This window comes from Alligator sinensis, unplaced genomic scaffold, assembly GCF_000455745.1.
Source record: "Alligator sinensis unplaced genomic scaffold, ASM45574v1 scaffold96_1, whole genome shotgun sequence".
NCBI classification, from domain to species: domain Eukaryota; kingdom Metazoa; phylum Chordata; order Crocodylia; family Alligatoridae; genus Alligator; species Alligator sinensis.
In genome coordinates, this window is record NW_005842402.1 from 1,012,646 (window position 1) to 1,036,574 (window position 23,929).

The window sequence follows — 23,929 nt, forward strand, 5'->3', positions numbered from 1 at the left end:
AGATGCAGCAAGTGGGTGTGATGAACAGGAAGTGACAGACAGCACTTGGGAGAAGGGAAGAAGAGGTTGAATCACGTGGTTATATAGAGAAGCTATTTGCACAGCTGGATGGGCATGAGTTAATGTTTTCTTTCCATAAGTAAAATACATTAAGCCCCTGTTGGTTATCAAGAAACAGCTGAGTTGTGCCAGTTGAATAAGTCAGTGGGACATGATGAGGTTCAGCACAATCACGATTTGGCTTGGTGTTATGGAGTGAGGCATTTCTATGATATAAAGCAGTATATAGGGGACCTACTGGCACCAAAGTATTTAAATTGGAAAAGCTGAAATTTTCAAACCTGATTGAAGCTGGCTTGTAAAATATAGCATCTGCTGTCACAGCTGAATGTTAAGCCAATACCCTGTATTTTTTATCACAGATTCAAAGAATGGTCCTGCTTCATTGTCCTTTTGACCATCAGAGACCAGACAAATGACATATATGGCAAGACCACTGAATGCAGAAGCAAGAGTCACCATTAGACTTCAATTGGCTTTTATTGCATTTTTTCATTCATTATGCATTCATTTATAAGGCAAATTCACTGCATCTTCATTTCTGTTTTTTTAAGGAATTTTAATCATGAGAAAATGAGCTAAATGAATAGGAGCAATTAGGAAAATTAGGAATAATGATATTGATTCATGGCACACATGCAGCTACTCAGGAAATCCTTTGTTAAGAAGTGAACTTGACCAGATCACCTAAATGATGAAATCCATCAGGCTCATGTTGGAACTGTGCTTTGTCAAGAAACCAGATGCAGACAGAACAGCTCAGCACAAACCTTTATATATTCCCACTGCATCAGGTGTCATGCTCCCACTTGAAATCAAAAGTTGAATAAGTCTTCGGCCTGCTGCTCTCCCTTCTTCAGTGGACATAGCCATTCTCCAGAATGCTAGGAAGGCTCCTCCTTGGAAAGAAACAACAAGCAATACTGTTAAATCAGCTCAATTAAAACAGTCTGTGCCGAGTTTCAGTACATTAGGGGCAAGAAGACCATCTCTGCTGAATCCGGGGATGGAGTATTCACTCAGACCTCCATGCCTTTTGTGTTCTGTCCTCAAGTCAGCATTCAGTAGAGACCAGTGGGGTGATAAACAGATTTATCTTTATTGGGAAACAGGTTTCAGGACCACACGCACTTGCAGCTTGCAGGGAGAACAACATCACCAACCAAAGTGCACCCACAGGGCATCAGGGTGAAAGACTGGACCATACCACTGCTGGCCCCTTAAAGGTATGTTCTATATACCACATAACCCTTCTTAGCTCTGGGAGCTTCCTCTTAAATAGTTCAATGTTCATCAGTAGCTACTTTAACTCACAATGTTTTGGGATCATGGAGCCAGAGGTTGCTAGCACTTGACTTACTGTTGGGGTCTAGCTTTTACCGCTATCCCATTACATAGTCCTTGTACTTCACAGACAATCTCACCACATGTCCATTCTTAGTTTGCGTAGTGTCATTAGGTGTCTCTGTGGGTGGATACTCGGAAACACAATGAAACTCTTGCTCTTGGTGATCTGGTTTTACTTCTGATGTTTGTTCTGCTGCCATCTGTTATTGTGCATCAACATGTTCTGCTGGTACTGATGAGTAATATCTTCTTAAGTGTCTTCTGTTCCTCCTGTAGACATTACTGGAGGGGTTTACCACATAGGAATGCAGTTCATCCCTTTTTGCCATAATGGATGCTGGTATCCAACCTGTACTTGTTTGCATCCTTACTTTCTTCCCCTCTCATTGAGGTGGCAAGAATGTAGCTGTGCAGTCATAGTGCTTTTTTGGCACCTTTGAAATTTCTGCAATTTGTGGGAGGCATTCGATGGTAGTCTGGGAGTCAGCACTGCTGTTGTAGCAGGGATGGTACTGCGCAAATGTCTCTGCATCAGAAGCTGTGTTGAAGCATACTCAAGACCCATAATGGGCGTGTTCCGGAGATTGGGTAAAGCCAGATATAGATCAGAGCCATCCTGCAAAGTCTTCTTAAACTTTGATTTGATGGTCTGAACCATGCATTTAGCCTGACCATTGGATTGTGGATAACCTGGACTAGAATGGGTGATAGTTATGCCCCAATCAGTCACAAATTGTTTCATCATGTGACTTGCAAATAGCACGTGATCACAAGCAATTTCTTTAGGTATGCCATGGTGAGCAAATACAGACTTTGTTTTGGCTATTACCATGCTGGTTGTCTTGTTGGGCAGGTGTGAAACTTCTGGGTACTTGGAGTAATAGTTGTCTATTATCAAATAAGACTGTTCCCATAGGTCAAAAATGACTACCATCAGTTTTAGCCAAGGCAGGTCTGGGATCTCATTTGAGATCATGGGCTCTTTCTGAGTACTGGGTTGGAGCTCTTGACAAGGCATGCAATTTACAATCCATTGCTCAATGTAGGTACTCATCTTAGGCTGATACATGATTTGATGAGCTCGTGCTTCTGAACTTGTATGCCTTGATGGGACAAGTGAAGCAATGTCAACATGTTGGTCTCACCCCGCGTGGAATGATTATTTTTGGCCCAATCATGAGCAAATCATCCTGAATCTGGATTTAGTCTCTGAGAGGCCAGTAAGGCTTTAGTTCAGGTTTAACTTTTTTTTGTCTGTTCGGCCACCCATTAAGCTGCTGGGCTTTACAGGTTTGTAGTTCCCTGTCAGCCTTTGTGTGCTCCTATAACTGCTGAAATAACTGGCCACTGAGTGACTCCATTTCAGTCAGACTGTGAACTACCTTTTCTGAGTGGAAAAGATGAGGTTCAGGGGGAGGAGCAAGCATTGTGGTTCTCGAAAGTGTGTCAGCCACTAACATGTCTTTGACTTGGGTATAGAGAATCTGGATGTCATATTTTTGGAGCTGCAACAACATCCTCTGTGCACAGCGCTGCCAATTCCTTGTCCAATTTGACTTGCCAGTAGTCTTCCTTTTCATCAAGAATTGCAAACAGCTTTTTACCTGACAAGTGATGCACATCCTCTACACTGGGAATAAAGAAGTGCTGCCTCAACACTGCCTTGTTGAGGTCTCATGGATCTAGAAAAAGTCATAGCCATACTTCTTTTGTGTGATCACAAGGCTACTGACCCAGGGTGTAAGCTTAGTCATCTTCATAATGACTCTCATAGCTTCCAGCGTTTTCGGGGTAGTCTTCAATTTGCCTAGAGTTGCATAGGGAATTTTTCTACACTCATGCACCGCTGGTGGTACTGCTGGGTCAACATAGATGTGGTGGGTACTGGGAAATTGGCACAACCCTTTGAAAATATCTGGGTATAGTTTGAGAAGATCTGCCTTATTGTCAGGGACATTCCATGGACTCTTCTGATGAGGTCTAAGGTGGTGCATGCCACCCTACCAAGTATTGGTGGGTCACTATCGTCAGTTATGTAAAAAGTTAAATTGGATTCATTAGCACCAGATTTGCAGTATGCAATGATTGCATCTTTTGGTTCAATGTGTGCACTGCCAAATGCAATCAGTATAACATGAGCTTAAGTCTTGTGTACTTTGCCTTGCAGAGCCTTTGCTACATTTACTGGAATAGTGTTTGCTTCCACTCCAGTATCCAACTTAAAATAAACTGGCAAATTAGCAATCATAACTGTGCTATACCAGGCATCCGGGTTATCAAAGGTTTGTGAGTGCTGCTTTACTGACATTGTGCCCATTAGGGCTATGTGAAGCTTCGGTTCCTGATTTGATTCGGCGGAGATTCGGCTTGATTCGGTGGCCAAATCTCCAAATCCAAATTGAATCAGAGGACCCTTTAATTTCTCCAAATTGAATTGGAACCCTCTGAATTGATTTGGAGAGATTGAGAAAAATTTGGTGATTCGGACATAGACACAGCTTTAAATGTTTTTTCTACAGACCTCTAAGTAGCAGGTGACTAGTGAATGCTGCGATGCTGGGGCACATGGAGTGTCCCACAGAAGTGCGGGGGGCTTTCCCAGCATGCTCGGTAGCAGACCCAGAAGTGGACTAGACCCACTTCTGGTCCACTTCCAAGTCTGCTGGAGAGCGTGCTGGGGGGCCTCCCTGCGCCTCTGTGGCTTAGCGACTGGAAGTACTTTCAGTCCACTTCTGGGTTCACCGCCGAGCATGTAGAGGTGCCCCCCACCCAGTCCTGTGGAACACTCCATCCGCCCCAGCATCGCAGCATTCACAAGCTGTGCCCGCTACTTCAAGGTATGTAGAAAAAACATTTAAAGCTGCGTCTATGTCCGAATTGCTGATTCTCCGAATCAGCACTGAATCTTCAGATTCAGCTGAATCGAATCAGGGACAGTGATCCAAATCAACGAATCGAATCACTGTCCCTGATATGGGCCGAATCCAAATCAAATAGGGCCTGCTTCACATACCCTTAGTGCCCATATGTAGGGTACTGACTCCTTTTTCAGACTTTGGAGCCTCTCCCTTTGATTTGCACATTTTTGCAAAATGGTTCACTCCAGAGCATTTGTAACAAGTTTTCCTGAAAGCTGGGCAGGATCTAGGCTTGTGTGTGCTTCCACACCTTTTGTAAACTTTGCCTTTTGCAGTTTGATGACCCTCCTGTGAAGTAAACTTCACTGGGGGCTTGTTTTGCTTTTGCTAAACTGCATGTAGGTTTGCTTCTGCAGGCATAACACAAGCCTGGGCACTTGTGAGAGCCTTTGCCCTGCAGATATCCACAGCCTGTGCTAGGGTGAGGGAGAGGTTTTCCAGGAGCCTTTCCTTGAGTTTGCTATCAGTTATGCTGAAAAGACAATTTTGTCCCTCAACATAACATCCTCAGCAGATCCAAATTCACAATGCTGTGAAAGACTGGACCTACCACTGCTGGAAAGAACATTCCATATACCACACTAGTGCTATACTATGATATGCAGGATATATGAAAATCAGAAGTTTAATGCCTGGTAATAATCACTTATAACTGTGTAGGGAGAGACAGACTATTCTTTCAAATCAGACCACTTTGTCCTGGTTTAGGAGCAGTCCCACAATCTCAAAAGGCATCTCTTCAGCAACAGACTACCTAAATCCTATTCTCACCAAGCCACCAGGCATCGCTATAGACCTAGATACTAGCTGTACCCCTATATCAACACAGATGACATCACTGGACCAGACAACATGAACGATGATACTTGGAGTTTATTCATCACCTGCTCCTCTACCAACAACATATATCATCACCAATTTACAGTGCCTTTCTGGTGTTTAAACTGGACAACTGGGAGACCTATATGTGAAGGAATGAACAGACACTGATCTGATATCAGTTCCAGAAAGACACACAAGCTTATGGCAGAACAACTTAACATCCCTGGACCTCAAAGCAGCTGTTCTTAAACAACAAATCTTTCAAACCAAATTGAACACAGGATTGTGGAACAAATTCACCCATAGATTGTGTAAAGTATGGTCTAAACAGAGGCTCTGGATTCTTTTATAACCCTTATGTTCCTCAGTGGATTATAGCCTTTGTTTATTCCTTTTGATCTCTTGACCCCAGCCATGCCTCTCTTACCAGTGCCCACTGCCCTATCCTTTCTTCCCCTTCCCTATTGTTTGTATTTAAATTACTTTATTCCTTTCTATTTAGTACTCTTGCTCTCTGCAAGACCGCTCATAGCATCTGAGAAAGTAGGCTAATGACTATGCCTTTCAGAACAAGTTAGTCTCTAAGGTGCTACCTTGCCACATTTTCTTCCTTCCTTGCTTAAGACAATAGTCTGTAGTTATGATAACAAGGTGTATATCTTTGACTTCCTAAAGCTTTAGGCCAAAAACCAGGACAAACTAATCTGTATAGTCTATAGGGCCATAGGTATGACCAGGTTTGGAAACCATGCACATTGGAATTGATCAGAACCTAACACAGATAACCAATAGGTCTATAAGTATAGTTCCTGGCTAGTTAGAAAGTGGGAAATGGAGGACAGAAGTGAGTAGTCAAAACTGGAAGGCAATCAGGACTGATTTATTGCTGAGCATGTCTGGTTTTATTGCCTATCTATGTAAAGTTTTTTGTATTTTGTTTCAAGTCTCTACAACTTCCACATAACAAAAACATATCTTGCAAAAGACATTTATCTGATGCTGTACAAACATGGAGTTATATACACTTTCCTTCTCCAAAGAGCTTACATTTCAATGGCCCAGTTCTGTGAGGTGCTGAAAACCTTTAAGTATCATTAAAGTTATCAGGTGTGGAGAAGACTTGGCACCTCACAAGAATCATTCACCAGCTTGTAGCATCAAGCCACAAAGATGAACCAACACAAGTTAAAAGTTCATTTAAAGCTGACTGCTAACCCCCTGCTTCTCTTCCCATGGCCATGATGAACCAAGTCTCAGTCAGCTCCAGACTTACCGTCTAAGGGCCTTGTTACATGGTCATTTGGGGAGGCTTCTGGAGATCTTAACCCCTGAATTGTCTTCACATTAACACCTTAAAGAGGTTTTAAGCCCTCATTTTATGGCTCAAAGTTATAACACTTCAGAGCAGGATTATCTCTGATCCGTACTACACAGCTCCTGTTCCATTAAGATGTGGCCTCCCCCAGATGTGCTGCCCAAGTTGAAGTCCTCCAGTATCCCAGGATCTCTTACACTGCTGCCCGTAAAGCTAGGATGGAAGCCTATCCTGGCTAACCAGCCCTCTAGTGGCAACTCCTAGTCCTGTCCCTGCTTGCCAGGCCTCTAGTCTAGTAGCAAGTCACAGCTACTAGCAAGTCACAGAGGTTGGGGACAGTCTGAGAAGGTTTCTAGACTAAGGATGTGACTGCTTTAAACTCCAAGCTAACACTAACACCAATCAGTATTTCTGCAGCTCACAGCATAAGGTGTAATAAGACCCTAAAACTCATTGTCTCACTCTCCTGAGAATGCAGCTTTTCAGGCCCCAATCCCTGCAGTGGCTCCAGTCCCAAATCAGATGCAACTCTAAATTGTAATCCTGACACACAAAGCAATCACTGGGCAAAACAGCTTGGCATCTCTCCCTTAGCTGTGAACATAATGCCTTTTTCAGGCAGAGATCAGACAGACTAGATCTTATCAGCTTCCCAACTAGATGCAAGAGCCATTACTTTAGAATAATGCTGTCTTTTAGATGTAATACTGTACCTTGCCAAGTACATGTTGACAGTGTAGTACAAAGAATGGTAATCAAATACATTCTTGCTGACTTTGTATGTGCTAAGATTCCATGGAGATTGGAAACCTAAAGCACAGCTCTCCTGTGGGTAATCTATCTTGAATGTGTTGCCAGTGTCCTTTGAATACAAGTCCTTTCAATACAAATTCATTTGCCTTTGTGAGAAGGCCCTTCCACCTAGAATATGTAGATTTCTACCTAGAAGTTCTGTATCTGAAAATAGTTTCAAAATGACCCAAGGAACTACTAAAATGATACTACGTCCCAGGAACACATTTGACATAATAATCTGTATTGCTGGATATAAATAATGAATGGCCAAAAATTCCATTCCAACTTCTAAGACATCTTTATTTTACAATACAGCATCACCTCAAGAGTGATTTTATCTAAGTAAGGGGATTTTCAGCATAATTTATAGATGGAAAAACTTTAACCTAATTTAGAGACTACAGTCTTGGAGAATGGACTTTGCACATAGTAATATATTTCTCACCTTCAAGATTCAGACATTTTTTTCTCTAAGAAAAATATATTTGAGAAGTAAGTGAAGTGCTATTGTTACAGGAGATTAGAGTTCTACTTATCCCCACAAGGTGGTGCTATAAAACTAATTTTGTAGCCTTTAATCTTGTTTCAGATTTTTAACTGGACAAAACAGGAAGCTGTTTTGTAAAGAAAGTACCTTTGATAATAGAAGAAAAATACCACATATGTGCTTCCTACCTGTAAATTCATTTGTTTTATGAAGAACACACAATGAAAGCAAGACTTTGTTCTGCTCTGGACTGAAATCACCAATGAATGGGATTGCATCTCCTTCAACAAGTAGTCTTGGTGGTAAGAATGCCTGGTATTCATTTGTATTCCATAAATCTGTAGGAAAATGTGTAGCTGCAATGAATTCCATACCGTTTGCCCAATTTTCACCAAAATTTGTCTCAGGGCCCGAGAGATATTTTAATCTGAAAGAAATAAAAATTTGAATATAACAGATAAATTAAGCCCAATAACTCATTAGTTTACCATTTATACTGAATTTGATCTAATACAGTGTAAAATATTTTTGATTGAAACTTGATGGGTGCTGAGATTCTCATCTCCATCAACTTCAAGGGAATTGAGGCTACAAATGGTACCAGCCTTGAGATCTCCACATTATTTCTACTAAACAAAGAGCAATAAAGTAGTCAACTGTATCCAATTACTATTCACTATGAACTACAGAAATAGCACTGGGAGGAAGAGGTTGAACCCAGAGCCCTCTTAAGAGGACAGTGCCTTCCTATATAAGGCACAGAATTGCACTGCTTAATTCATGTTCTTCTGACCCCAGGACTCTTTCACTTTTGGCTGCCCAGTGGATTGACTTTGACTAGGACAGAGGCTGATTTCAAACCAGACTACTACACGGTCAGACTCTTTGTCAGCAACTGTTCTAATCACTAGGCTCTTAGACTGAAGGCGGGTGGGCCTTCTTCTGAATAAACTAGATTTCTGTAAAATGTGAGTATGTAAGGTTTCCTGAATGAAAGAACAGGAGAGAACCCTGTACTTTTTAGGACCAGCTAGGATTGGTAACAGCTACTGATATCAGAATAAGAGAGCCATGCTTCTCCCAGGGTGAATTAGGACTAGACACACATTTCTTAGGACAGTTGATGGAGAAACTTAGAAGTGAAATAGCATTTAGGCTATAGAGTCAACCAAACATCAGAAAGAAGCATGGAGACACATTCCCAGAGCTGTACAAGGCAGTTGGGTTATATCAACTAGTCAAGTGGGAAAGGACTGTTTTTAGGAAGTTTGTAAAGAAGAGGGTACAAAAAGAAAGTCTTACTATCAGTGGATAAGACCATATGGCACAAGTCAGCACCATGCAGTTACCTCAGCTGGTTCTGCACACACTGGCTAGGGACAGACATTATACATAAATTGGTTTAAGTGATCAGAAACTGGTTTAAACCTGGAACAGAACAGATGTTCAGTGCACATAAACCAGTCTGAAAATGGCTGAAACCAGTTTGAGATAAACCTGGTTGAATGTAGTATCAGCATTAAATGATTTGGGTCAAACTGGTTTATTCAATGTCTGTCCCAGACCTCTTGCTGGTTTAAGATAAACCAGACACCCCCAGCATCACAGCATGCTCTCTGGGCTGGGTGGGGCTCTCTGCTCTATAGCAGGGCTGGCCCCTCCCCTCTGCTCCCTGGCCAGAGCTCCAGCAGGGACTTGCAGACACAGAGCATCTGCCTGGCTTCTCCCTGCTAAGCAGGGATTATTCCCCTCTCCCCTCTGCCTTACGCAGATACCTCAGCATTAGCTAGCATACCACGTGCTGGCTACTGACCGTGCTATGGGAGATGACAGGCAGACAGATTTTTTGGAGCTAATCAACGGGTAGCTTAATGTCCTTCCTTGGAAGAGCTGTTTAAGAAGAGCTTCATTAGTTAATGGAGAAAGGCTTTGCTTTCCTAATGGATTGATAAACACTGAGTTAGGGGTGATAAACATTCCCTGCTGGGCAACTTGGGGTGGGGGGGAGGAAAGGGAATAATCAGAGCATCCTGCCAGGGCCTGGCCATGCTCCCCTCAGCTCAGTACTGTGGAAGGGAAGGGAGGGCTACTCTAGCACCCCCAGGCTTCTACCCTGAGCTACTGCAGGCATGTCCCTGCATTTCTAGGATGTCTGTCCAGTTATAAAATTGATTTAGCCTAGCCAGATTAGACTAACCTGCAAAGATTGAATCAATTCAGGCTCAGGCTTTTTGAATGTCTGTCCCTAGCCACTAGCTCCAGACCATAAGCAGCATAGCCATGTTAGTGTAGTGCTGAGCCCAGGCTAATCAGTCCTGTTTCTCAGCATAGCTAATTAGTAGGCCTACAGGGCCACAATAATGAAGCTCTACTGCTTGTGGAGTAAAGCTAGTTTGGGGGATCTCTGTTCAGCACTGCCTTGTGACATAGAGACAGACCTACTGCAACTCAGGGTGCTGACAGATGTACAGGCCCCTGCTCTAACTTATGGTGCTTTATATAAAGTGCCATGAGTTAGAGCCCCTCCCCTCTCCCAACCCAACAGACGTATGCCTGTTGGGTCGGGGAGGGGGTTGGGGAGGGTGGGATTGAGCCTTCCTGTTGGAGCCTGCCTGCAGAAGAGAAGCCATCCCTCGCCCCCAATCCCACCCCTCCTTCCAGCTCCCATCCTGTCTGCAGGAAAGGAGGACAGAGAGGGAAGGAGAACTGAGCTGTGGGCTGGGGTTTGCCCAGTCTGACCCTTAGTGGGTGGACTGAGGGGGGCCCATGAGGTGGGGACTCCAATCTATCTTCCCCCCACTCCAGCTCAGGCCAGGCAAACCCCAGTCTGCACCTCTCTTCCTCTAGACAGTACTAGGGGCAAGGCTGCACTGCATCAGCCCAGACCAGATCGCATGATAGATTAACTCTAGGAAGCACAAGTTCTCTAAGGTGCTTCAAAGTGGAGCGCCTTCATCTGATCCTTCATTTGATGCGGGTTAATTTTTTGAATGATTGACCACTTTAAAAGCACTCTGTAGCCATGCAAATATGTCATGGCATGGCTGTAGAGTGATTTCAGGGGACCGATCATCTGACAAATGTAATTTCTATCTGTGCCCTCAAAGTCTCCCTGCCCCTCACTTCCTTCAGCATTACTAGTTTAGGGATAAATTCGATAAAGAACTTGTGTATTTGCTAGCTAAGCATCACAATACTTCACTTTTAAGTTCCAGGGTGGAGTTGAGAACTCTAAGGCTCCCTAAACAGTGCATGGGGAGAGGCAGATACTTCAGAGTGGAATATAAGTTATAACATGGAGGAGGGAGCTATCTAGGGCTAGCCTATAGGGATGGTTAAGCACATCCTTTCCTCTCCAAACCATGGGCATCTAAAGCTATGCTCCATGCAGGGCCCCATGCACTCCTGAGCCGGAGCACACATACCTACAGTTCCTTCAAGGGGACTGAGTAGATATCACTAATATTTTTTACATGCAGCTGGAGAAAGCTGGAAAAAGTGAAGGACACATTTAGTATAGTAGCACAATAGTTAGAGTACCCACTTAGGAAGTGGGGGGTGCAGTTTCTTCCTCAATCTGATGGGCTCAAACCCATGCCTCCTATCCCACAATGTAGTGTTTGAGTCACAAGAAAGTTATGAGTAAAGGCACACACCTCCTATCATGTGCAGATTTATGAAGTTAAAAGGAGAGAACCCAGGAAGGGGGCCTAACTCTGTGGCCTATCAGTTGGGATATTCACTTCGGGGAAGGACAGGTCAGACAGCTCTGGGTCCTGGTTTCCCCTTCCAGGACTATTTCTGATTGTTATCCAATGGAGGTTTAATATAGAATGTGTAAGCATTCTTAGGAACATGGGCCAATACCCAAGACATTTGTTTCATATGTGGCATCCTAATCATTAGGCTATTATATAAAGGGTGTGTGGCAATATGTCATTTCCTAATCAGCCTACCATACAGACCTAAACTTGTGGTTATGTCTTATGCCTGCCTGAGCATGTCTCTTGGATCAAGCCCTTTCGGGGACATAGGCACTGCTCTGCCTCCTGTCTAAATCCCAGTTGGGCTTAGGTGGCACCTACATACCTAGCCGATCAGATTGAAGCAGTTCAGTCATTCACAAAAGCAGGACTGTAGGAAACTCAAAAACTCTCAAGTTAGTCAGGTCTGAGTCTAGGGAGTTAAGATACCTCTAGGCTTACAGTGTTTTGGATTGCAGTTTCAGGTTTATGGTAAGTGCTACCTGTATCCTATTTGAAGTGTTTAAGCCTTTATTTAGATGTAGTCATTAGCACTCAGCTGAAATTAGGCAGCAGTGCCATGCTGGGGCCTTTTAAGCTCTCATGTCCAATTTGGTATATACCCAAGGAAACTTTAAAGAGAAGTGACTCTTGGGCTCAGGATGAAAATTCTAATTAAAACAGGTAATTTGCCTCCCTACTAATTACAGCAAATTAGCTATAGAGGAAGAGCAGTAGGTGATTGTTTGATTTACCTCTGAGGTCATAGTAGTCTCATTTAAAGAATATCTGAATCTGCCGAGGTGGGAAATAGTTAACAATTAAGTTAGCACCTTAACCCTGGAATGATGGCCACTTCTAGGATATGTTTGCACTCCTCTGCTGATTCATATCAGAGCCAGATGAAATTTATTCTAGAATCATTGTTTTTCCAGAAAAATAGATTTGTAGAATAAAGCTTCACTTGGCTGAATTTTTCAGGGTTTTGTATCAGCAAAAGGAACTCCACCCTTCCTGCATATGGCCAGCATTCACCCTTGTGAAATCTATGAGAAAAAATGTGTTAAATGCTGTTAAGGCTTCGTGAAAAAAACAATAATGGGTTTATATTGGGAAAGAGCAACCATTGTGAATGATAAAGAAAGGTACTAAGATCAGTATTGTATAGTACACAGCTGGAATGGTTCCATATGGAAGTATCCTGATACCAAAACATCCCTGGTATGTGCAAAATAATTGATGAGTGGCTGAACTGAGAGGGGATGATTTAGAAATCATAGGTAACAGAAACACTCACCTGGAATATTCAAATGGTAGCATGTAATAAATAACCAATACAGAAGTTCAATAATGTAGAAATTGAGTAATAAGATAATGTAGCAATATAGTAAAATGTTTTATTGCATCTATCTCATCCTATGTACAATCTTGTATCCATTTCTGTACCTTGTTGTGTTCTGCTTAGCAATATTATTACTTAACTTATCTTAGCATAATTTGCACAACAATCAAGTATGTCTACTATACTATATATCATACTATATGTAAATGCTCACAATCTTCAGGCAGGCTATATCTCTCAACTTAAATCCTGGACAGAACATTTCCAGGCCTGCTCTTAGAGAAATAAATTGGATACATAGGAGGAGATGTGTGAATCAAGAGTAAAGAGAAGGGGGCATAAATGAGTGGATGGGCATAACACTGTGTCTAGTGCAGTGGTTCCCAACTTTTTTAGACCATGGACTGGCAAATCGTGGACCAGAAGTGACCACAGACTGGCAAACTGTGGACCAGCAAACTGTGGACCAGCATACTGCAGACCAGCAGCCAACCCAGTATACTCAGTATAAAAAAGGGGTGGCTGCTGGTTTTCAGTATGCCAGTCACTTCCAGACTTCCAGTCTGGCAGCCAACCCTTCATGGCCTAGTATTGGGCCACAGCTCAGGGGTTGGGAAAGTCTGGTCTAGTGCACGGGGTCATCTGCTCTCAGTATATCATGCTTTTCTAAGATGATGAGTAGGCATCCTCCCCCTAACCAAGATGAAAAGCAAGGAATATAGGCATTGCTGGAGTATGGATTAATACAACCATTGTTCAATGCATATGCTACTCAGGCTTTGCTGAAGCAAAGTAGGACTCTCTGGGCACACCCATTTGAGTGTGCATGTGCTTTTGCATGTGCTTTTCCTTGGGGACAATTAGCAGTGGCTTCCCAGGGTTTCAGTGGTGGTGATCTGGCGTATGGAGCCTGGCTGGAAGCCAGAGCATAGCTTCAGCCGGCTAGGCTCTGGTTTCTGACAGTGCATGCTGCCACCATGTGCGCCACCCCACTTTTTTCAGGCACAGTATTTTTAACAAGGGATCTCCCAGTGTCAAAAAAAAATCTTCCACACCACAAATTATCAGTGCAGCGAATACTTGCATGTGTGATGTGTGTGGTGCCACAGACAGGTCTGCGGCACCATGTACTGCATGTGTATGCTCATCTAGATGTGCCATCTGGGTACACCTACATGTGCACTTTACTGACTACATCTATGTTTATATTTTACCTGTTTTTGAATTTTGGAAGTGCATAATCAATGGATGCTACATGCGCTTTCCACAAGTAATTCAGAGCATCGTCTAATTTTATTGAGGCAGGAGTCTGTCCAGCAGATAACAGATACTAAACCAAAAGAAAAAAGAAATGCTAGCATAGAAAATAGATTTTTAAAATACATTTTTCAAAATTATTATATCTTGAAACAACTGGAAAAATGTATAGTTTGTTAATCACGGAAAATTTCTTTTAAATAGTTAGAATGAGGTGGTTCCTAGTGATGAAAGCTTGATGATTAATTTGGAAAAAGTCTCTGAAGTCATGGATATCAGGGTATCCATACAATCCAGAAGTAGATACCATAATTATAATCTAATACAAGCTCCTGCACAGTACAGGCTACAGAATTTCACTCAGTAACTTATGAGTCAGGTCTATAACCAAATGCCACACACTGAAATTTGTCATACATAAAAGCTATTTAATAACACCAGAATAGTTGCATTTATAGATTAATAGATTAGATTAATAGATTGTAAGGGACTGGAAGGGATCTTGTAAGATCATCTGGTCCAGCCCCCCTGTACTAGGCAGGAATGGCAACTTGGGTCAGGTGACCCCAGCAAGGTGACTGTCCAGTCTCCTCTTGAAGATTTCCAGGGTAGGTGATTGCCCCACCTCTGGAGGGAGCTTATTCCACAGTCTGGACACCGTAACTGTGAGGAAGTTTTTCCTAATGTTGAGCCTGAATCGATCTTCCAGGAGTTTGTGGCCATTACTCCTGGTTTTCCCCAAGGGTGCCTGGTGAACAGTTGTTCACCGAGCCCTTGATGTATTCCCCTGATACAGTGGTAAGCTCCTACTAAGTCCCCTCTCAGCCTCCTCTTTTTTAGGCTGAGGAGACCCAAGTCCCTCAGCCTTTCCTCGTATGACTTGCCTTGCAAATCTCTGATCATACGGGTGGCTCTTTTCTGGACTCTCTCAAGTTTTTTCATGTCCTTGTTGAAGTGTGGCACCCAGAATATAATCTAAGGGCAGATCAGTTATTTTTAATAGATGCATTTATTCAAATGGACACATTTTATCATGTTGCCCACTCAGTTTTTTAACATGAAAAAATGTTGCTAGACCTGAGAACAGGCTTTAGACTGAATTCTTCTTTGAGCATTTGCTATACTTACAGTGGATAATTCAGTTGCAAAGATGGTTTCCAGGAGGAAAAGGATAGAAAAAGCAAGTTAACAATAAAAGATTGGTTTATAACCCCTCCTGCTACAACAAGTAGAATATAGTTCCTAAATTAAGTAGTGGAGCATGGATTTGGGTTACGCCGGATCTTTTAAAACCCATCTCCTGTAGATTCCTAAAGTCTTAAAGAGCTAAATTGATATTAACCATGGTGGACCTTGTTTTTCTATATATTTTTTACTGTAGGCAGGACTTCTGTGTCTTGGCAAATTGAAAGTTTCCATGCCAGAGATGTCCAACTTCAAAGTCCCTGGGGGAGGGGGGCACATAATCCCAACAGGGGCTGTATGCACCATAGGCCGCACTAGATATGCCACATGGATGCTCCCCTCCCTCTTCCCCACCGCTGCACCATGTAGCTGTATGAGCATGACCCCACCCAAGTTCTCAGAAGAACCAACATTATCAAAGTCACTTGGGTCACAAGCCAAATATAGAGTTATTTTAATGGTAATAAAATAGCGTATAAAACTTATAATGCCTGGGCCCAATTCTCTTCCATCATAGTAACCATTTCATTTCATTTAGATTTCTCCTGCTGGACACTGGTACTAGTGTAAAATAATCACACTATCTGATTATAAAATAAAATAACAGCTTTTAAAAATATATATATATTTTTGTGTTCATTTATAACCAAATATGAAAATAACTGTTTACCTCAAAATAGGCCTTCCATTCATCCATGAGTTTTGGAATTTGGGAATGGCAGTCAGAAACACTGTAGCAGAAATCCTCTCTTAGCTCTTCTGGTGGTAATATTTCTACTGGATATTTTAGTTGCCCAAAAAAGCCAGCTTCCAAAGCACCCAGAAAGGGTATGATAGCCAGGTAGTAATTCATACCTATAGCATATTTTTAAAAAGAAAGAGATGACAGTGGGCATGACTATGTGAGACATTTACTGCACAGTTGACTAATTAACTGCGCTATAAACCTCTCACTATCTACATGTGCACCCCTATTAGGGTGCACAAAAATAATAAACTCAGCAGGGTAGTACTTGTAAATACAAGTACTTGTAAATGCAAGTATAGTAGGGTAGTAGTAGGGTGAATAAAAGCATTGCCCTGCTATGGAGTTTTTCTGTGCCCAGCAGCACATGTGTAGATGCTGACTGGCTGACTGGGGCCTAAGTGCTTCAGTGCAGGGGCTGCCTGCCAGTTAGACCTGCACTGAAGCACCTTTGTGCCCCAACCAGTCCCTCTGCAGCACATTAAGATCAGTCAGAGCAGCCCCAGGCTGGCAGGTTGATCCCTGGGGTCCCCTGTGACTTGGCTTAATGTGCTATGGTCTGGGGGCATGTACAGAGACACGTCTGGGAGCTTCCTAGGAGCAATAAACTGTGGAGCAATTGCTGCCTCCTAATGGCACATGCAGATACGCCTGGTTGCAGGTAACTGAAGCATGCCTATCAGGGATAGCAGAAGTACTAAAATTGGCATCTGAGTTAAAAATTGGCAACTGTCTAAAAACTAAGGGCTTATTTACTGGATTCAGTGTCTACGTTGTTTTTTACATGAAGGTCCAATTAGGCATTGAAGGTGCTCAGTGCTTTGCAGGAAGGGACTGGTCATTTGAAAAATGAGGTTTTTAAAGGTTAATACACACAGGGTGTGAAATGTTTACCAGGCACTACGAGCAAAAAATTAAACTTGTGTAAGTCAGTATGAAACCAACTAATGCCCTCCATGCCACTGCCCTGAAGAGTAACTTAAAATACAGACCTAGCGTCTAGGGAAAGGGAGGGTCCTGGCAAGAGTTCAGTAGTATTTCTTTGGCAGAATAGGAAATATGCCCTCCAAAATGCAGTTGCAGTCATACAAAATGACTTGTGAATTTACTGAATGGTTTTGGTTTGGATGAAAAGAAAAGCAGGCCAGTTCTATCTTCATAAAGGCAGAGGAGAATGAGACAGTTGTTACCTTCTTTTAGTTAACACCACAGACCATAGCCCCTGCTCATACCAGCTACCTCCATCATTGTAGGTGACTGAAAGGCTGATGGTGACACTGTTGTGTGGGAAGACCACGAGCAGAGGCTGACCAAAGCAGTGTAGTTTAGTGCTTGGAACGATGAAGTGTACATGGGTCTGAGAAATCATACTTGCAATGCTCTGCTCTTAGGATATGGCAAGGGCTGAATTTATAAAAATTCTAATAACAAAAATGGTCATATGCCTCCATCTTTTTGTAGTGAGCATACTGTCAGCTGTCTGTAACTGCAGAGTTGTATTGTGAACTCTGCTCCCAATACAGTGATGTTACCACTCTTGTGTGTTATTTGACCGTACTGTGACTTAGTCATAGCACATGGCTCAATCAAGTCAGTTACCCTATTCATTGCCTTTGAGAGGATGCTTTTTAAGTGTGTGGTGCTGCCTGCTAACAGGAACAGAAGACTGGATCAGATGGTTTGGTCAGGTATGATAATGCCTGTGTTTCTTTGACTACAAACATGTTTTTTGTCATGCGGTGAGCCATGCCGGGATGTGTCCTGGCACAGCTGACCTGATCAATTGGCAGGTGCACACATTGCCTCTGGGGCCATAGTCATTCATGATGGGGCCTGTGCTTCTCCTGGGGCTTCAGGGGCCCAACCCTGTGGGATCAGATGCAGGGGATTCCGAAGTGTGCATCTGCAAGTGCAGAGCAAGGGAACCACATGGGGCTCCTTTGCTCTGCAGTGTAAAACACATGTCTTATATCACCTGCCCATAACAGCTAGAGAGTGAGGGCAGCCCGGGCTGCTGGGATGGCTCCATAACTGAGCAGATATCTGCCATGATAAAGAGGCACAAATTATTAACAGGAATTGTAGTGTTCACATTTTGGGGTATGCGGGATACGAAAAGGGGCAAGGGCATCTGTTCGCTTGTGTTTTGTGCAGCCATAAAACTAATCCTGGTGTGAAAAGGGGGGCCATCAGTTTGCAGCCTTTGAAACTTTGCACACCTATTTCTCACATGATGGTGTCTAATTTTAGTTGCCAACTTGCTTTTAGCTACTTAATTATAGGATGCTCTACAAGAAATATCTGGCTACCAATGGAGGCTACTAAGATGAAACAAGGCCATGAAGCTGGCCGGCAGCTAGTGTAGAATCCTTGTCAGGAGAAAATGAGCAGGAACAAGGGCATGTACGATAGAAAGTGATAGAGGGGAAAGATAGGGGGAGACAATAAGGCTGTTTGGGCAAAGTTTGTCTTCATTGGCAACGGATGGCAATAGACAATTTCACCGGTGCCTACTGAGATTGTTAACAACATTTTTCTTGCCAAGGCTGAAAACGTAGAGCTTGATTTTCACAAGTCAAGATGTAGAAAGTAGAGCAGGGGGGCATCTGATGAAATAGGTTGCAGCCTATAAAAGCTGATGCCTCTCTTAATCAGTTAGCCTCAAAAATGCCACCCTGCCCTTACTTCTACTGACTTGAGACTAATACAAATAACTTTACAGTATAGTGTAAGATGCTGGCATTAAATTGAGCATATTCATCCATAACTATTGAGAGTAACGAATAAGGAACCCAGTATTATGCAGTCACTTTTCTGCATCCAGTTGAATTTTAAGGTTGAGAATTTCTACCTCCAGTAGCCAGAAATTTCAAAGTCATCAAATCTTATTCTACTCCCTTGTCCTTATGTATCATTCTATGAGATTACATTGTAAAATAATTCACACTGAAATAGCTTTGAATTGTGGAGGTTTGAATGGATAAAAGATTCAGAATTGCCTTCTATGCCTGAAATAATTTCCTGAATAATAGAAAATAATTGCATGTACTCACAGCCCCACCAGCTTTGCACAGATATGCACAGATGGTTTCCAGATCCATGGCCACAGGTTGTATTGGGAGGAACAGCTAATCTCCCTGAATCAAAACAAAATAGAATTTCAAATGGTCATCTTATGCACACAAAGCAGCTTCACTGAAAACAACGGGACTTGCAAATTTGGCCTAGAGGATAAAAGAGTTACTCTTCATACAGTAGATTAATTTCACAGTCAATACCTCTCAGAGGTTGGATCCAGATGTGCAGGCACATGTGGTTTGTGGCACTGCAACACAAACTGCACAAGTTTCCCATCAATCAGTGCATGGCACTGCTAATTTGCAGCGCTAGAGCAAAATTTGCTACCAGGATTTCCTGGTAGGAACCCCCCCCCCCGCTCCCAAACCCTGGAAAAAAGTGGCGCAAACCACATCAAAGTAGCGAGCGCCAGGAGACATGCACAGATAGGTGAGCACCAGGAGACATGCTGCCTGTTCTCCCATTTCTGCATGCTGTGGAGCCTCCATACTGAGACACAGTGTGCCCCAGCCAGCCACTCCCCACCTGGCTGGGGCGCAGGGTGCCTTGAGACAGAGGAGCAGGCGGCCTTGGGCTGGCTGCTCCCCTGTCTCCAAGTGTCTTGGTGTGGGGGGGTCCACTGCAGGGTCCCCACACTGAGGCATGTGGAGCCCACATGCTGAGGCACCCTGTGCTGCAGCTCCATGGCTTGCTGGCATGCGGGGTGCCTCAGTATGGGGACTCCATGTGCCTCAGCACAGGGAAGGGGTCTGCAGTGTAGCCCCTATGCTGAGGCAGCTTTGAATTGTGGAGGTTTGAATGGATAAAAGATTCAGAATTGCCTTCTATGCCTGAAATAATTTCCTGAATAATAGAAAATAATTGCATGTACTCACAGCCCCACCAGCTTTGCACAGATATGCACAGATGGTTTCCAGATCCATGGCCACAGGTTGTATTGGGAGGAACAGCTAATCTCCCTGAATCAAAACAAAATAGAATTTCAAATGGTCATCTTATGCACACAAAGCAGCTTCACTGAAAACAACGGGACTTGCAAATTTGGCCTAGAGGATAAAAGAGTTACTCTTCATACAGTAGATTAATTTCACAGTCAATACCTCTCAGAGGTTGGATCCAGATGTGCAGGCACATGTGGTTTGTGGCACTGCAACACAAACTGCACAAGTTTCCCATCAATCAGTGCATGGCACTGCTAATTTGCAGCGCTAGAGCAAAATTTGCTACCAGGATTTCCTGGTAGGAACACCCCCCCCCGCTCCCAAACCCTGGAAAAAAGTGGCGCAAACCACATCAAAGTAGCGAGCGCCAGGAGACATGCACAGATAGGTGAGCACCAGGAGACATGCTGCCTGTTCTCCCATTTCTGCATGCTGTGGAGCCTCCATACTGAGACACAGTGTGCCCCAGCCAGCCACTCCCCACCTGGCTGGGGCGCAGGGTGCCTTGAGACAGAGGAGCAGGCGGCCTTGGGCTGGCTGCTCCCCTGTCTCCAAGTGTCTTGGTGTGGGGGGGTCCACTGCAGGGTCCCCACACTGAGGCATGTGGAGCCCACATGCTGAGGCACCCTGTGCTGCAGCTCCATGGCTTGCTGGCATGCGGGGTGCCTCAGTATGGGGACTCCATGTGCCTCAGCACAGGGAAGGGGTCTGCAGTGTAGCCCCTATGCTGAGGCACAAGGAGACAGGGGAGCAGCCAGCTGAAGGCTGCCTACTCCCCCATCTTGAGGCACACTGAACCACAACCAAGCGGGAAGGAGCTGCTTGGGGCACAGGGTGCCTCGGCATGGGGGCTCCCCATCTCCATGTGCTGCTCCGCAGCTGGCTGGAATGCAGGGTGCCTCAATGCAGGGGATGGCTAACCCCTGATGAGGCATCCTGTACCCCAACCAGCTCCTCCCCTCCCCCCTCCCTTCCTGCAGTATGTGGCGCACACGGGCAGGGGTGTACACTGCAGCACAAAGGAGAGGCACAAATTTCTGCTGCTGCAAAGGCACGCCCCTGTTTGTGTGGACCCGGCCAGGGAGGACACAGAATTCTAGAAAAATATGGTGGGAGAAGACCTTAATCTGAGCCTTCCTCAAGGTTGGATGAACCTGTCTAAACAACACGGACAGATATTTCTCTAATCTGCATATAAAAACTGCCAGTGATGGACATTTCACAACTTAGGTAGGTGAGCTGTTCCAGGGCTTACGGACCGTCAGAGTCAAAAAGGTCTTTGTGATATCCAAACTACATCTCCCTTGGTGTTGGTTAAGCCAACTATTTTTTATGCTTTCCTGTGGATCTCCAGTTTGTCCTTATCTTTCTAAGAGTGTGGTTTCCCAAACTGATTCCTATACTCCTGGTGAAGCCTCATCAGTGCTGAATAGAATGAAAGAAGCAATCTGTGAGTTACGCACAGGATTCCTATTAATACATTGCAATATTGAGATTACCTGTTTTGCAACAATATTATAGTGGCTCAGTTTGTGATCCTTTATAAAATCTAGATCTCTTTCTGTGGCATTGCAGTCACTCCTTGTCTGTTGGTATGTTTGCATAGAATGTGCATTGATAAGTTGATAGTGTTTTGTAATTGTATTTACTACTGGTTGTCAGTAGCATAACCAGGGGTGGATGACTGGGGCACTAGCCTTGGGCACCAACTTGTAGGGAGCATTCCCAGGTCCTTTCCACCTGCAGACCCATATTATTCCCTTGAGTTCAGAGGCATAACTTGTAAGTCTTGTGATCTGGGGTGTCCCCTTTCTCATTCTCTGTACATTCCTCGGGCCCCAGACTGCTACTTTCTCAGCACTCCCTGCTCACTTTCTGTTGCTCCCTTACTGCAGCTTGCACCTCTCTTACTGCCAAATTGTGCTGGTGCACTGGGCAGTTGTTTCATTTGCAACAGAGTAGGGTTTGTCCCCAGGGCAGGGAACAGTAGGATGAAGTGGTCACTAGGCAAGGGCCAGATCAATGGTTGCTTTGATCATTTGTTAAGTCATTCAGAACAAGGAACTGGTACCACATTCTCAGGTGGCTTTGAAGTTAGGTCTTCATGTTCCTAAGGATGCCTAGCTTACTGATGGATCCATCATACTTCACAACCTCCTTGCAATTCAGAGTTATCTGGCAGAACCATGTCTTCCAGAAGGAAGATGGTTATATGGAGGAGAGGGGGAGCAGGGGAAGGTGCTGCCTCTTAGCAAGATGACCAGCTCCTGTTTCCAGGAATACCCTCAGCAGCAACACATCAGCAAGAAAGATGTAGTGCTGCAAGGACAAGGAAGAAGTTTTAGGGATTCTCCACAAAATGGAGAGCCAGGAGTCCCTACCACAACCAATGGCCCTCTTAAGCCCCTGGTTGAAACATGGGGCCAGACATAGATATGTGTTGGCCAATGGCTGTCTTCAGAAAGCAAATACACACATCCCCAACAGTCATGGAGTGCACGATTCCAGAGATGTGCCACCTCTGTGCAAAAAAGGGAAAAGGGGTAGGGGCAAATGAGACCAGGACCTGGTCTGGGTGGGGAGCACAGGGGAAAATGAATAATGACTTTGTGCTGGTGCATGAAGGAGGAATTTCACAGAGATGTAGAGCAACAGTTGTTGTACTTTTCTTCATCTTATCAGGAAAGTGTGATACATTTACAAGGACCATTTGTTGCTTTGCTCTGATTTCAGTCCCAACACCTGTGACTGGTAAGTTGACAGGCTCTGTCACTGATAGCACTCCAAGGATGGGACATGAGACTGATGCACAGTGAATGGCCCATCATGGAAGGCAGAGGAGGCAGAAAAAGGTGTTTGCAGCTCTTGCTGAATCCTTCAAGTGGAGAGCTTTGATGGCACGCATAAGTGCAGGGTCCAGACTGAGTACCACCAGGACTGATGCACTGCATCACTGATGCCAAAGGTATCATGATCTTCCAAACCCGTGAGACCATGGAGGCCAACATGTAAGCAGTGGATGCCTCCATACCAAACTGTGGCTGTCCAACTTGACACCCAGCCACCCTCATTTGTGTAAGCACTTTGTCACAGTTAAAAATGTTGAGGCTGTCACCTGTATCGCTGGAAAAACCATATCCCAAAATGTGTTGACAAGGGTGGATTTGGGGTGGGGGGCAGTGGTACAGTTACACCCTGCTTCGAATCCTGGTCTACGCAAAGCTTAAAACCCACTGCCTGGCAGTGGCAGTAGCACTTCTATTCAGGCAGCAATAAGAGAGTCACTTGACTTCATGGCTCATTATAATCTACCTAATTCGTTTTAAACTTTTCATTCCACAGATGTTAACAGCCATCCCTCCTGTTTTTAATGGTCTTAATGTTCCACTAATGAAGCTAGCCTTTCTTCTGCAATGCTACTATTAGCTGCTCCTGGGAATTCAGCTCCTATTTCTCAGTCTTGCAGACATTAACTCAGGTGTAGAAACATTAACTTGAGTATGGAAACAATTTTCAGTGAAGTACTGGATGTGTTGTCAAGATGCTCAAGAAGACTTAATTTTGATTTATGAATCGGAAAGACATGTACAGTTAGTTCTCAGGATTATGGGACTAAAAAAAAACACTTTTTGAATATTTTTGCCTAGTTTGTTGTGCCTTTTAAAATCAGAATGTATGATATAGGAAAGTAATGCACATTCCATTAGTTATATTTGGTTTTGCTTCCATCTTAAACTGTATAATATAGCCCTAGGCTGTTAGCATATTAGTAAAGCTTCTAGTTTCTTTTTACCTGGGGGAAAACATGTTGTGTTATATGTGATAATGCCCTATCTCATATGCACCCCTGTCACATAGCACGGTGGTGCCCTGTTCCTAGAGAGGGGAAAACTG

At 43.8% G+C, this 23,929-nt stretch overlaps 1 protein-coding gene across 1 annotated transcript in view; it reads right to left on the reverse strand.

Moving 5' to 3' along the window:
- Positions 1-543: 543 nt before the first annotated feature.
- The window catches only part of CUNH6orf58 (chromosome unknown C6orf58 homolog), a 29,006-nt gene continuing 5,620 nt past the window's right edge, over positions 544-23,929 (reverse strand). Inside the window, exons 2-6 of the mRNA XM_025211361.1 lie at positions 19,970-20,053; positions 15,942-16,126; positions 14,044-14,159; positions 7,933-8,171; positions 544-959 (exon numbers count right to left, since the gene is read on the reverse strand). Coding sequence (XP_025067146.1) covers positions 820-959; positions 7,933-8,171; positions 14,044-14,159; positions 15,942-16,126; positions 19,970-20,053 — 764 coding nt within the window. The 3' untranslated portion in view covers positions 544-819. The remainder of the gene's footprint in view (positions 960-7,932; positions 8,172-14,043; positions 14,160-15,941; positions 16,127-19,969; positions 20,054-23,929) is intronic.